Below are 15,520 nucleotides of genomic sequence, written 5' to 3'. Positions count from 1 at the left end.
TGAAGGGAAGTGGGAATCAGGCTTGGAGACTAGAGATCCAGGTTAAGCATCTGACCATTGGTCAGAAGCGATTTCCCCTTTCTTAAGTAAAGTGAAAGTTGCTTAGTCGTGTCCAACTCTTTGCAGCACCATGGACTAATTCCTCAGGCCAGACACTGGAGTAGGTAGCTGTTCCCTTCTCCAGTGGATCTTCCCAATCCAAGGATCAAACCCAGGTCTCCTGCATTGCAGGCAGATTCCTTACCAGCTGAGCCACTGGGAAGCCCAAGAATATAGATAGAGTGACAACCACCTGAGGCTTAGGCTTCCATCTTGTGGTTTTATTTATTTATTTATTTTGCTTTTGTTTCAGAACAGTTTTGTTAGTTTGGATACACTTTATCCACACTCAGCTTTTCCTCTTCTACTTTGATACACATATTTACTCGGAGTCTTCATCGAAGTCTTCATCGCCCCATAGCTCATATAGTGTAATGTTATTGTGTTTATCAGCAGGTACCTCAAAACTGGGAAGACTGAGCTTACTGCCGGTTGCCATGGCGAGTTTCAGATTCCGCGCCCTGGATACAAACTTCACAAGGTCCGTCTCAAGCTGGTTTAAGGTATCAAACATATAGTCTTTGTTGGGGGAAGCCTTTTTCTTTTTCTTTCCCGAAGAGCCAAGTGAACTGCCCCCAAGGGCAGGAAGAGTCTCCACAGTACTCTCGTCACTGTCTCCTGGAAACATCTGTATCACAAACAGCACAACGAGGAGAAAAAGCCAATGCAACTTGCTCCCAAGCCAGCCTCGGTCGTGCTCTGGTAGATTCTGCTGACTTTGAAAGTGCCTTCTGCAGGGCACCTTCCCGGGGAGTTCTGTGGTGTCATCTCTCAGACAATAAAACACAAAAGCACAGAAAGAGGAGACACACGCAGACCAGAAAATGAACCGTATTACAGACCTCATGGTGAGCAGAGAGGAACTGGCTCCTGTGTGCTTGTCTGCCCTGGCATCTGGAGACTGAGGACCAGGCAGGGCTGGGCCCTTGGTGATGTCACAGAGGGACCCGCCCTGGCCAGGACCCTTCTGGCCATTGTGATGACTTCAGGGCAGAGATCAAGGAGGCTTGCAGGGGTCAACTGGGAGTAGGGCTTAAAGGGAAATGGTGACAGTTCCAGCGGGCCATCCAAAAAGAGGCAGGGAGTGACAGAATGCCATCTCCTTGCCAGTGTATCCTTTCTGAGCCTGGTGCTCTACTGGGAAGGTGGATCCATCTTCTATTTTTAGTTTTCCCTTTGTTGAATCCAAACACTGTGGTGAGCAGAGCAGACCCACAGGCTTGTGCCCCTGTGGAGTAGAGAGCCAAAAGGGAAAGAAAGACATTAACCAGAGGCCACAAACTAGGAGCCACTGATGTGCTTCGTGTGACCTACACTGCTCGTAATGATGACTGTGTTCAGTCACCTCTGAGCCTTTGAGACCCCATGGACTGTAGCCCAGCAGGCTCCCCTGTCCATGGGATTTCCCAGGCAAGGTTACTGGAGTGGGTTGCCATTTTCTGCTCCACATCTTGTGGTTTTCTTCTCTCCTCTCTGCTCTGCCATTTTCTTGGATGAATTCACTTTCTATCACTCTGGTGCTTTCCTTAATAGGTTCATCTATTCAGCCATTCATTTATTCCACAAATATTCACTGAGCACCTTTGATGTGCTGGCTAATTAATAAGCCAATCTCAGATACTGATAAGTTCTTAGAGGTGGATGAAGAGGGGAAAAACTGGAGAGTCAGCTGGGCAGCCGTTGTTGCAGAGCCAGTGTGGCTGGAGCTCTGGGCAGGGACGGTGGTGCAAGCCCCTCCTCCTGCCAGGGTGGAGATGGGATCCTCTTCATGTTCAGGACAGAGGGAAGTCACAGATGGTTTTCAGTCAGGAAGTGGTTCCATCAGGTTTATGTTTGAGAGAGGTATCTGGCTAGGTTGGGGATAATGAAGCCAGGGCAGCAATCCCAGAGGTCCTGGGAGGCCGTTCAGTGGTCCAGGTGGGAGATGGGTGTGTCCTAAGAAAAATGGGCTTCCCTTATGCCTCAGCTGGTGAAGAATCAGCCTGCAGTGCAGGAGACCTGGGTTCGATCTCTGGGTTGGCAAGACCCCTGGAGAAGGGAAAGGCTACCTACTCCAGTATTCTGGTTTGGAGAATTTCATGGACTGTACAGTCCATAGGGTCACAAAGAGTCAGTCACGACTGAGCAACTTTCACACTAAGAAAAAGCAGTGAACACAGAATGGCATGAATGGATGACTCCAAGGTGTTCAAGAAGGTCAATTCACAAGACCCGGCAAGGGCGAGTCAGGGAGCGGGGTGGGGGGAGCCCAGGATGTAGACTCGGGTCCTGGAGGGTAGATCCAGAGAGGATGCCTTTTAGTGAGAAATGGAACTCTGCAAGGGTCCCACTGGCAGGGAGGACCTTGAGTTTGGTTTTGGTGAATTAGTGCTTGGAGGCGCTTGTGCAAATAGCAAGTTGGAGGAGGCAGAAAAAGGGAAGTTTGTGGATTTGATATATTTCCAGGGGGAAAACAATAAGATCTTTAGATCCATTGAACACTGGGAATCAAAGAGGCAGAAGTGATGCGGAGGAACCCGAGTCTCCGGCTTGTATCTCCTGGAAAGATGGTGGTGCCGTTTGTGACAAATATTTTTACTTGTTTGCCTTTTACTTTTGTTTGGGGTGGGATTAATTTAGCTGACCATAGGAGAATAGTTTGCCTGTACATTTTAAGAACGTTAAAGTGAAATATATGTTGGTCACAGAAATTTGGGGCCATGCTAAACCAATATCCTAAAAATAAAACCCTCATCTCCAAGAAAAAATAGTGAGTTGGCCAGAAATTTCTTTCGGATTTTTTGGGGCAAGATCTTATGGAAAAACCCAAATGAGCTTCCTGACCAACCCAATACAAATTTTGTGCATTAACCCAGAATAATCAGAAGAACTGATTATTCATTCATCAGTTCTTGTTTTATCAAGAGAATGTGAGTTTGCTTATAATACTCCCAGACCATTGTCTCTCAAAAATCGTTGAATTCCAGTAGCGATTAAAAAAAGTCCCAGATTGTGGGGGAGGGATGGATTGGGAATTTGGGATTAGCAGGTGCAAACTATTGTATAAAAAATTGATAAACAATGGGTCCTACAGTAAAACATAGGGAACTAGATCCAATATCTGTGATAAACCATAATGGAAAAGAATATAAAAAGAATGTTTTTGTATATATAACTAAATCACTTTGCTGTACAGCAGAAATTAACACAAACTTGTAAATCAACTATACTTCAATTTAAAGATTCCATCCCTGACTTAAAAAAAGGAAAAGTCTCAGATTATAAACTGACAATGTAACCTGAAAGCTGCTCACACCTGCTGAATCACTTTCTAAACTCTCAACGAAAACAACAGTTTCTCTTGTTCCCAGTGCAGCTTAGAGCCACAAAAATTAATTACATCACCTGCAAAATTAATCCTATGTTTTGCATCCAAAAGTCAATGTTCAGACAGAAATGGTTTAGTGCTTTCAAACACAGGGCTGAGCACATAAATATTTATCACAGGAGGACAGGAACTCACTGTACACGCGTGTTTGCCTTATCAGGCAGTTACCTGGGGCAACGAGTAAGTCTGTCTGCTTCCTGTCCCAATTTCTTTTGCCCAAGACCTTGGGCAGTTGTTTATTGGACAGAGTGTTCTGTCCCGTTTCCCTTCTTCTGGGAATAAAGGCACAGAGTGCCAAACAAACACACCTCCTGGTCTACCAATACCTGATTTCTGGAGAGGAGAGGGTTCTAGGTGTTTGCTAGAAAGATCCAACAACACTTACGAAAGAGAAAACTGTTGGCTACACCCAGCAGAGAACAGAAAGCATGCATTTCCCCATTCCTGGCTTGCTTGTTTTCATTTCAGTTTTGAATGCTTTCCATGGACTTTATGGAATGTTCAAGCTTTTGATAGTGAAGATGATAATTCAGAGATATGGGCAAACAACAGTTCCCAATCGTGATTTATGGTGAATGCACAGCCTTGTATTTTATTAGTTTTCTATGTTCATAAGATGAGAATGCTAAAGAAACATTGGCCAAGTCAGCTTGAATCTGGCTACATATTTGTTTTGGCCACTCTGAGCTTTCATTTCACAAGTTCTCATACGAACCAGCTGAGGCCATTGTTACATAAGAAAGTTCAGCTGGACCGTGCCAACAAGTCAACTCAGCATTTCTCTGTCTCCGCACGGTGGTCTCAAGGAATGGCTTTGTGAATCTTCTGACTTAGACTAAATAAACTCATATGCAGGGAAACTCTGACAAGTTATTTTTCAAGTGTTAGTTTCCATAGCCTCCAAGATTCTGGTTCTCACTAATGGATCAGTAGACACCCAGTGTAGATTTATCAGAATCAATTTCAAGTTTATTAGTCTCTTCCACCTGCTGACCTACTAACTCTGAAGGTTTACTAGCAACTCCAGATTGTTGTGTTTTAATTTGCATTAAATTCAACAGGCCATTTATATCTCTTTCTGAATTGCCTGTGGAGTTTTGATATTACCTATGCAAAGGAAAGGAGCGTCCCTGGTGGCTCAGATGGTAAAGTGTCTGCCTGCAATGCAGGAGACCTGGGTTTGATCCCTGAGTTGGGAAGATCCCTTGGAGAAGGAAATGGCAACCCACTCCAGTATTCTTGCCTGGAGAATCCCATGGATGGAGGAGCATGGTAGGCTACAGTCCATGGGGTCGCAAAAAGTTGGACACGACTGAGAGAGCTTCACATGTAAAGGATAGGGCTTCCCTGGTATCTCAGACTGTGAAGAATCTGCCTGCAATGCAGGAGCCCTGGGTCAGGAAGATCCCCTGAAGAATGCAATGGCTACCCATGCCAGTATTCTCACCTGGAGAATTCCATGGACAGAGAAGCCTGGCAGGCTACATGTAGTCCATGCGGTGCAAAGAGTCGGACATGGCTGAGCAACTAGCACACACCTATAAAGGATATTTTGGAAGAAAAGCTATAACAAACCTAGAAAACATAATAAAAAGCAGAGATATCACTTAGCTGACAAAGGTCCATGTAATCAGAGAGATGGTTTTTCTAGTAGTGATGTACGGATATGAGAGTTGGACCATAAAGAAGCTTGAGGGTAGAAGAACTGATGCTTTCAAGATTCTTTAGAGTCCCTTGGACAGCAGGAGATCAAATCAATCAATCCTTAAGGAAATCAACCCTGAGTACTCACTCAAAGGACTGATGCTGAAGCTAAAGCTCCAATGCTTTGACCACCTGATGCAAAGAGTCATCTTATTGGAAAAAAAAACCCCTTGTGCTGGGAAAGATTGAGGGCAGGAGGAGAAGGGGGTGACAGAGAATCAGATAGTTGGATGACATCACCAACACAATGGATGGACATGAATTTAAGCAAACTCTGGGAAATAATGAAGGACAGGGAAGCCTGGCATGCTGTGGTCCATGGGGTCACAAGGAGTCAGATATGGCTTAGAGACTGAACAACAACAAAATGTAAAGGGAATCAAGCGTATCAGCATTTCTTTGTTAATTACCAACTATCCTTTGGGCATCTCTCTGGTCTTGGGCATTGTGGGAAGATTCTTCTGTTTGTTCTAAATGTACCCCTGTCAAGCTTCATGAGATAATCCTTCCAACTAATTTCCCAAAATTTGGTAAACAAGGTCATGTTATTATTTAACGACTGCCTGAGGACAGGGGTTGGTCTATCTTGTGCATTTTGAACCCTAGATATTCCCAGACCAAGTAGGCATTTCATAAATATTTGTCTAATTGACAGAAAATCCTTCAGAAATTATTCTCTAGTTTCCCTTGATCCATCCTCTTAAGAGGTGAAAGAAAAAAAAATAGCTAACTTTTTTATTCTAACCCCAACAACAATCTCCCCTCATTGTGATTATTTTAATGGTTCTCCTTCAAGCTATTTTCTTGACACACAATAATTTAAGATGTGGACTTCCCTGGTGGTCCAGTGGCTAAGACTCCATGCTCCCATGCAGGGGGCCTAGGTTTTATCCTTGGTTGGGGAACTAGATCCCATATGCCAACACTAAGAATTAACATGCCACAACTAAAAAAAAGAAAAAAAAATTTGTGTGCTGCAACTAAGACCTGGCACAGTCAAATAAATAAAACTTTTTACAAAAATAGTTAAAAGTGTATATGGAATCCCAGGTTATACACAAAAATATGGACATATTTTCATAAAGTCCTGCCTGATGTGTTTTATGAGTTTTTGGCCACAGGGATCTATTAGCCAATGTGTTCAATGGAATAGTCTATTGTAACTCCCTGAAAACTGATATAATGGAGCTTATTGTCCTGTAATTATCACTTGTGTTATGATGCCAAGTTTCACTGATTCATTAGCTTGTGCTTGTCCTTCCTGAAACGAGTTTTCAGGACTACACAGTCCTACGCACGTGTGGCATAGGTGATGCATCACAACTATGAATGAACTGAGGAATTCTGGGTGGCTCCCTCTTGCTCCAGAACCTCCCCCACGTCCAAGTTCAATTGTACCTGAGTGTCAGCCCTGTTCATCCATTCCCTGTTTATTGGGCACTGACTCTGTGTCAGATATTACATGAGGCACCAGCAGCAGAGATTTTTGCCTGGAGCTAACGATTTCTTTTCAAAAGTAGATTCAACCTGGGTAGCTATCACATGAATCACAGATGTCTTGGTGTGAACTTATTTACGAGGTCCCTCAAGTTCACCAAGCCCGGAAGGGGTGGAGTCGAGCTTCCCACCCAGGCAGTCTGGCTTCATGTATTCCAAAAGTGTCATCCAACCACGTCATCATTTGGGGAGGATACACATTATTGGGATGGGTCTGCCATTCCCAAACATGTTTGGAATTACTCTCTTGGAATCTGATGAGAAGTTGAAGAGCTCAGGGGGACTTCCCTGGTGGTCCAGTGGTTAAGACTCTGCACTTCCAGTTCAGGGGGCATGGGTTCCATTCCTGGTTGGACAGCTAAGATCCTGAATGCCAAGCAGCACAGCCAAAAAAAAAGAGAGAGAGAGAGAAATAGAAAGAATCTAATTACAGCTCTACTAGCAAGCAGATAAGATATTATAAGTGAATGGCTTCAGTTCTCCAGCTCCTGTTTTCTCCCGTGTAAAACAAGGAGATCAGACCCATCTTACGAGATTCCTTTCGGCTCAACAAATCTGTGGTCCTGTCTCAGCAACAGGATCTCCTTTTGTTATGAGCTTGACTTCTATATAAAATGGGGAGATATACAGACTTGCTTGGCTTATTGTGCTGAGTTGTTGGCAGATGAGGTGAGATAAGGCTGCAAAGACAAAATGATGAAGCATGAGCTGGATGTAAGTTACAGTCTTGTGGTGATATGTTCTCCAATCTTCAGGCCACTGCTACTTTCTCTCGCCTGCAACTCATTTTTTAAATAAATTTTTATTGGAATATAATTGCTCTACAGTATTGTGTTAGTTTCTACTGTAGAGCAAAGTGAATCGTCTGTATGTATATCAACTCTTTTTTGGATTTCCTTCTCATTCAGGTCACCACAGAGCACTGAGCTATACAGTAGGTTCTCATTAGTCATGTCCGACTCTTTGCAACCCTATGGACTATGGCCTGTCAGCTTCTTCTGTCCATGGGATTCTCCCGGCAAGAATCCTGGAGTGGGTTGCGGTGTCTTCCTCTAGGGGATCTTCCCAACCAAGGGACTGAACCCGAGTCTCCTGCAGCTCTTGCATTGCAGGCAGATTCTTTACCCCTGAGGCACTGGGAAAGCCCAATTATCTATATTATACATACTATCAATAGTGTGTATATTTTGAAATTCACGAATAAAAATGCATGGTGCATCAGTGTTGTGCCTATACCTTTCCAGGCTCTGGAGAAAGAGCAGCATATAGACCCAGTGGTCAAGAAGCTTAACTTACGTTCAAGTGAAAGGTGGACACAAAGATAAGACAACTGAACACATACATTCAGCTAAGTTGAGAAGACTGCCGAGGAAGCTGGCTAAAGGCTGAGCCTAAGACACACAGCTCACCCTGCAGAGCTCAGTCTCCTGGAGGAAAGAGGTCTAGTCTGAGATCTGAAGGCTACTACTAGAGGTTGAATTGTACCTGCCCACCCCTCAAGATCTGTCAAAGGTCCAACACCTAGTACCTGTGAAAGTCACCTTATTTGGAAATAAGGTTGTGATAGAAACAGTTAAAATGAGGTCATACTGGAGTGGGACTTCCCTGGTGGTCCAGTGGCTAGTTGGGTTCCCCAGGTGGTGCAGCAGTAAAGAACCCACCTGCCAATGCAGGAGACACAAGAGATGCCGCTTTGATCCCTGGGTTAGGAAGATCCCCTGGAGGAGGAAATGGCAATCCACTCCAGTATTCTTGCCTGGAAAATTCCACAGACAGAGGAGCCTGGCAGGCTACAGTCTATGGGGTTGCAAAGAGTCAGATGCAACTGTGCACACAAGCTGGAGTAGGATGGGCCGTCACTCAGTATGACTGGTATCCTTAGAAAAAGAGACAAATTCAGAGGAAAATGCCATGAGAAGATGGAGGTAGAGGACTTCCGTGATGGTCCAGTGCTTAAGAATCCTCCCGCCAGTGCAGGGGACACTGGTTTCACCCCTTGTTGAGGGAGATTCCACATGCTACAGGGCAACAAGCCTGCATGCCACAGCTATCAAGCCTGTGCTCTCTAGGGCCAGTGGTCTGCGACACGAGAGGCCCATGCACGAGAGAAAGCATGTGCGCAGCCACAAAGACCCAGCACAGCCAAAAATACATAAGTGAATAAAATGTTTAAAAATGAAGATGGAGGCAGAGGCCAGACCGATGCAGCACAAGCCAGGGACTGCAGGGGGCACGAGAAGCTGCACCAGGCAAGGAAGGAAGCTTCCCTTTAGGTTTCTAAAGGAATGCAACTCTGCCAACATCCTGATTTTGGACTTCTCACTTGAACTCTGAGAGATGAATTGCTGTTTTAAATCATTCAGTTTTCAGTCATTTGTTTCAGCAGCCCTAAGAAACCAATTCCAGTGCAAAGGAGCTGGGTGCACAGAGGATGAAGGCAGAGGGTCCCAGGGCTGCAGAAACAGCATTTGCAATGTCTCTAAGGAGGCAGAAACCTCAGCAAATGCAAGGAACCAAGACAAAGCTTAGAAGGTGCAGCTCTGCCAGGAACAAGTTCTACTGGGGAATTTGTCTGGATGCTTGTGATGGTGATGGGACTTGTGAAGGGTGGTCAGCCAGAGAACAGCAGAACGTGCCTGGTGAGAAGGGATGGAGGGAGCTGGAGCCCACAGCCTCATCAGGAGGTTAGTGACCCCTGGCTTGGCATGGGGCAGTGAGAGGATTGTGGTGCTGGGTTCTGGAGTAAATGTCAGAGAAAAAGCTAAGTAGACCAAGAGTGGATCAGGTTTGCGCATGCAGAAGGGAGAGGAAACACAAGTATGCCTAAATTTTAGATAAATGCTTTAATGAAATTAGTTTTCTGGCTGGTGGGTGGTGATGCTCTTCATGAGAAGGTGAAAATTGGGGAGGAGAAAGTTCAGGTCGGGTGTGAACACCACAGGTTTGCTGAGCTGATGTGACTTGGCTCAGTCTTTGCTCTTGCTTACCAAATGGCATCAGGTGACTTGGCCGATTCCAAAATTCAAGTCCCCTTGTCCTCCTCAAAAGGGTTGCAGGAACCCCTGTAGCAGATATCAGGAGAGCCTCTTGCCTCCAAAAGGAGTTTCAATGACGTCGTTCCAAAGGGCGTGATCATTTGACTAATCCTCGCGCTTTGAAGAGGAAACACCCTTGGAATACGTAAGTTCTGGTGTGTTTGTAAAAACAGTAGATCTCATTTCTTCAGAGCCAGACCTTGTGAGTCCAGATTTAGAAAGATCGTGTCAGAGCACGTCGTAAAGATGCCTCACTACATTATCAAAGACTTTTTGCTTAGAAATAAATAATAAATGTATTTTCCCATTCCCATTTAATGAGGACCTTTTTAAGTTAAACATGAGCTAAGAGTCCCATGATTGAAGCAACGTGTAACTAGAAATTCGTAACCATCGTACCAATGGCAGTTTCAGCTTGTGACTCGGTTTTTCTCGGACTTTGGATGATGTTCATGATCATAGAAAAATGGACTAGCTTGTGTGGTGGTTATGTTTATATGAAATGCTCTGTAATATAAGGCTGGGGAAAATGACTATAAATACAGTGTTTGAGATGACAGTCAAAAGGCAGTGGTAACACAACATTGTAAATTACCTATATGTCAATAAATAATTAAAATAAATAACCATTAAAGATGTACTGCACAGTACATAGAACTATATGTAATATTTTGTAATAATCTATAAGGAAAAAGAATCTGAAAAATATGTATATATAATAAATATATAAAATACTAAATCACTTTGCTCTACACCTGAAACTAATACATTATAAATCAACTATACTTCAGTTAAAAATAAAATAAATAATCAGCAAGGATTGATTGTACTGTATAGTACAGAGAATTATGTTCAATACTTTGTAGCAATCTCTAAAGGAAAAGAACCTCAAAAAGAATATATGTGTACACATATATATATAATGTATGAAAGTAGCTCAGTTTTGTCCAGCTCTTTGAGACTCCCAGAATACTGGGGTATTCTGGAAAGAGAAAGAGCCTTTCTCTTCTCCAGGGGCTCTTCCCAACCCAGGGATTGAACCCAGGTCTCCCTCATTGCAGGCAGATTCTTTATCAGCTGAGCCACAGGGGAAGCCCGTATATATGTATATATACTTAAAACTGAGTCCCTTTGCTGTACACCTGAAACTAACACAACATTGTAAGTCAACTAGACTTTCATAAAAACAAATTTTAAAGGTAGAAGCTTAAGAGGGCTGAGCGCAAAATAATTGATGTCTTTGAACTGTGCTGTTGGAGAAGACTCTTGAGAGTCCCTAGGACTGCAAGGAGATCCAACCAGTCCATCCTAAGGGAAATTGGTCCTGGGTGTTCATTGAAAGGACTGATGTTGAAGCTGAAACTCCAGTATTTTGGCCACCTGATGCAAAGAGCTGACTCATTTGAAAAGACCCTGATGTTGGGAAAGATTGAAGGCAGGAGAAGGGAACGACAGAGGATGAGATGGTTAGATGGCATCACCGGCTCAATGGACATGAGTTTGGGTAAACCCCAGGAGCTGATGATGGACAAGGGGCCTGGCATGCTGCAATTCATGGGGTTGCAAAGAGTCAGACACGACTGAGCGACTGAACTGAACTGAACTGAACTGAAAGGTAGAAGCAGCCAGTCATTACTGCTGTTGTTATTATGTAGCCACACCTCGTGACTTGTGGAATCTCAGCTCCCCAGCCAGAGACTGAACCCAGGCCACAGCAGTGAAAGCTTGGAATCCTAACCACTAGGCCACCAGGAAACTCCCGATATAGTCTAAAACCACATGAACAATCATGTCTGGTCCAAGGTCCCCTTTTCTTCTGGCTTTCCCTGGGTGATGTCATCAGCCCAGGAGTTTTATTTATTATCCACGTAGCCTGATGACCCCTCAATTGTGTAGTCAGAGCCTGGTTCCACTCAAGAGCTTCAGGCTGGATCCCCGCACCTCCTGCTAGGTCCCCACGGTCAAATGCTCTGGAATCAGACATGCCCCAACAGAACTCTCAGCTTCCCACACACACCTGCTCCTCCTGAGTTCTTCCTGAGAATAACTGACACCACCTCCCCACTGGGGCAGCATCAGACTGCAGGTGTTTTGATCCTGGTCTCCCCACACCCACTCCATGCCCATCACCCTGGCCCAGGCTACCTTCATCAGTCACCTGCCTCGTTGCCCGCCTTCTGATCTGTTGTCCACACCACAGCCAGGACCATCTTTCAAGAACGCAAGTCTATTTATTCATGTCACATCCCTTCAAAGAAGGAAAACAGTCCTTTGATGTCTCCCCATTTATTACTACAGAGGTGAAGCCCTTAACTTGACATCCTGTTCTAAGTGAAGAGTCCTCTTCACCCTTCTGAGAACACTTCCTCCTTCGGTTCTTCCTTCCGGAATACTTCCAATACTTCCCCTTTCAGTCCTCCCTGACCTGACTGAGTGGATACAATGCCAGGTCACTCCTCTTTAGGGCACACATTTTACAATGCACCGAGATGGCTGGTTTATGATGTGACATCTACCCACGCACTCAGATGCACGGAAATATCTACTTCCCTAGTCCTTACCGGTCAAAGTCACCCGTGAGCCTCTGTCCTGTCAGCAAGTGGGAAGGTCAGTGTGGTTCGTTCTTGGAGCTCCTGCACCTCTCCCCATCCCAGCCCAGTACCCTAGCCAGATGAAAAGTCAGCAGCAGTCCCTCCCATCCAAAGGCCATACCTGGTAACTCAGGACACCCTCATCTAGCCCACCGTCATTCCTGGACATGAGTGTCATGGCCCAGACAGGTGCCCTGGTGCCCAAGCTGCCCCCAGGAGTAGGCACAGGGCCACTCTCTTCATGGAGTTGTTCTCCATCCACTTACCAGTCTCAGGGACTCCTTCCAACCAAGGGCAGCCAACTCTCTCTCCCCAAGGAATTTAGGTTTTTCCAAAATACAAGGAAGAGGTGGCTTCCAAATAACTTGTGTTCATCTGCCCTACCCGCAACCCCAGGGGGACTCTCGGGAAGGGGGAGGGGAGAATAGAGTGAACTCACCACAAATTGATACCCATGGATCATCCTGGATTACATCCCTTCACTCAGCAGACTGCCATGTTGCTCTCATGGAATTACCCCACCCAGTGGCTGGTCATCAGGGGAAGACCAGAGGAAGGCATGGGGAATCAGGAGCCTGGAGACACTACAGTGGGTTTGTAAATGGGGCAACCACTTCGGGGACCAAGTCAAAAACATCTAGTAAAGTTAAAATGTCATTCCAACCATCATTTAAAAGTCCACAAATAATACATGCTGGAGAGGGTGTGGAGAAAAAGGAACTATTGGCGGGAATGTACAGTGATGCAGCCATTATGGAGAGCAGGATGGGAGTTCCTCAGAAAACTGAAATTAGAGCTGACACGTGATCTTGCAAGCCTACTCCTGGGCACATATCTGGAGAAAAATGTAATTTGAAAAGATACGGGCTCTCAGCCGGTTCGGTATCATGGCGGCTACGGCGGCCACGATGGCGACCTCAGGTTCAGCGCGGAAGCGGCTGCTCAAAGAAGACATGACCAAAGTGGAATTCGAGACTAGCGAGGAGGTGGACGTGACCCCCACGTTCGACACCATGGGCCTGCGAGAGGACTTGCTGCGCGGCATCTATGCCTATGGTTTTGAAAAACCATCAGCAATCCAGCAGCGAGCTATTAAGCAGATAATTAAAGGAAGAGATGTCATTGCACAATCCCAGTCTGGTACAGGCAAAACAGCCACCTTCAGTATTTCTGTCCTCCAGTGTTTGGATATTCAGGTTCGTGAAACCCAAGCTTTGATCTTGGCTCCAATAAGAGAGTTAGCTGTACAGATCCAGAAGGGCCTGCTTGCCTTGGGTGACTACATGAATGTCCAGTGCCATGCCTGCATCGGGGGCACCAATGTGGGGGAGGACATCAGGAAATTGGACTACGGACAGCACGTTGTCGCCGGCACACCTGGGCGTGTCTTTGATATGATTCGTTGCAGGAGTTTGAGGACACGTGCTATCAAGATGTTGGTTTTGGATGAGGCTGATGAAATGTTGAATAAAGGTTTCAAAGAACATATCTATAACGTGTACAGGTACCTGCCCCCAGCCACACAGGTGGTGCTCATCAGTGCCACACTGCCCCATGAGATCCTCGAGATGACCAACAAGTTCATGACCGACCCCATCCGCATCTTGGTAAAACGTGATGAACTGACTCTCGAAGGCATCAAGCAGTTTTTTGTGGCTGTGGAACGGGAAGAGTGGAAGTTTGACACCCTGTGTGACCTCTACGACACGCTGACCATCACACAGGCTGTCATCTTCTGTAACACCAAGAGGAAGGTTGACTGGCTGACGGAGAAGATGAGGGAAGCTAACTTTACAGTGTCGTCCATGCATGGGGACATGCCCCAGAAGGAGCGAGAGTCCGTCATGAAGGAGTTCCGGTCAGGTGCCAGACAAGTGCTCATTTCTACAGACGTCTGGGCCCGGGGGCTGGATGTGCCCCAGGTGTCCCTCATCATTAACTATGACCTGCCCAACAACAGAGAGCTGTGCATACACAGAACTGGGCGATCAGGTCGATATGGCCGAAAGGGTGAGGCCATTAATTCTGTAAAGAACGATGATATCCGCGTCCTCAGAGACGTTGAGCAGTACTACTCCACTCAGATTGATGCGATGCCCATGAACGTTGCTGATCTGATCTGAAAAATCTGCTCACTGGAGCCTCTTCATCTGTTTTGTATCAGTTTGGAAATATTTAGAGGCGGTTTTTATTTAACGGGGTTTGTGCGAACTCTATTCTCAAACCACTTTCCTCCCCACCACCTACCCCAGAACGAACTCTGGAGATGAGGCTACCTTTCCTTACCCACGTGTAAATAATGCATTGCTTTCTTTTTCATTAAACATTTAAAACTTTAAAAAAAAATGAAAAGATACAAGCACCCCAATGTTCATAGCAGCAATATTTCCCCAAACAATAACCAAGACATGAAAGCAATCTAAGTGTTCATGGACAGATGAGTGAATAAAGAAGATATACAATAAAATATACATAGAAACATACAATATATGGGTTTCCCAGGTGGCACTAGTGGTAAAGAACCTGTCTGCCAATGTAGGAGACCTAAAAGATGTGGGTTCAATCCCTGGGTTGGGAAGATTCCCTGGAGGAGGACATGCCAACCCACCCCAATATTCTTGCCTGGAGAATCCTACGGACAGAGAAGCCTGGCGAGGTACACAGTCCGTAAGGCTGCAAAGAATCAGACACAACTGAAGTGACTTAGCACACACACATGCACGCATATAATATATATATGTACAATATACATATGCAATGTACACCACATGTACAATGGAAAGGGCTTCCCTGGTGGCTCACTGACAACAAATTCACCTGCAGTTCAGGAGATGTGGATTCGATCCCTGGGTCGGGAAGATCCCCTGGAAAAGGAAATGGCAACCCACTCCAGTATTCTTGCCTGGAGAATCCCATGGACAGCGGAGCCTGGCGGGCTACGGTCCATGCAGTCACAGAAGAGTTAGACAAGACTTAGTGACTAAACAACAATACAATGGAATAATAGCCACAAAAAAGAATGCCATTTGCAGCAACATGGATGGACCTAGGGATTATCACACCAAGTGAAGTTAAGTCAGACAAAGACAAATATCATACATCAGTCATATGTAGAATTTTAAAAAATGATACAAATGAACTTATATGCAAAACAGAAGTAGACTCACAGACATAGAAAACAAATTATGGTTACCAAAGGAGATAGGTGGGGAACTTGGGATTAGCAG

At 45.2% G+C, this 15,520-nt stretch overlaps 2 protein-coding genes across 2 annotated transcripts; one reads left to right on the top strand and one right to left on the bottom strand.

Annotated features, from left to right (window-relative positions):
- Positions 1-399: 399 nt before the first annotated feature.
- LOC114117295 (protein FAM209-like) lies at positions 400-13,298 on the bottom strand. The gene has a single exon (XM_060396519.1). It carries the CDS (start codon positions 944-946, stop codon positions 422-424), a length of 525 nt encoding a protein of 174 aa, XP_060252502.1. The 5' UTR covers positions 947-13,298; the 3' UTR covers positions 400-421.
- On the top strand, positions 13,159-14,532 carry LOC101118971 (eukaryotic initiation factor 4A-III-like). The gene has a single exon (XM_042257303.2). The coding sequence runs from the start codon at positions 13,181-13,183 to the stop codon at positions 14,414-14,416; it is 1,236 nt and encodes a 411-aa protein (XP_042113237.1). The 5' UTR covers positions 13,159-13,180; the 3' UTR covers positions 14,417-14,532.
- The last annotated feature ends 988 nt before the right edge of the window (positions 14,533-15,520 follow it).

Source organism: Ovis aries, chromosome 12 (assembly GCF_016772045.2).
Source record: "Ovis aries strain OAR_USU_Benz2616 breed Rambouillet chromosome 12, ARS-UI_Ramb_v3.0, whole genome shotgun sequence".
Lineage (NCBI taxonomy): Eukaryota > Metazoa > Chordata > Mammalia > Artiodactyla > Bovidae > Ovis > Ovis aries.
Note: the sequence above shows the minus strand (reverse complement) of the source record. Positions and strands in the feature narration are given on the sequence as shown.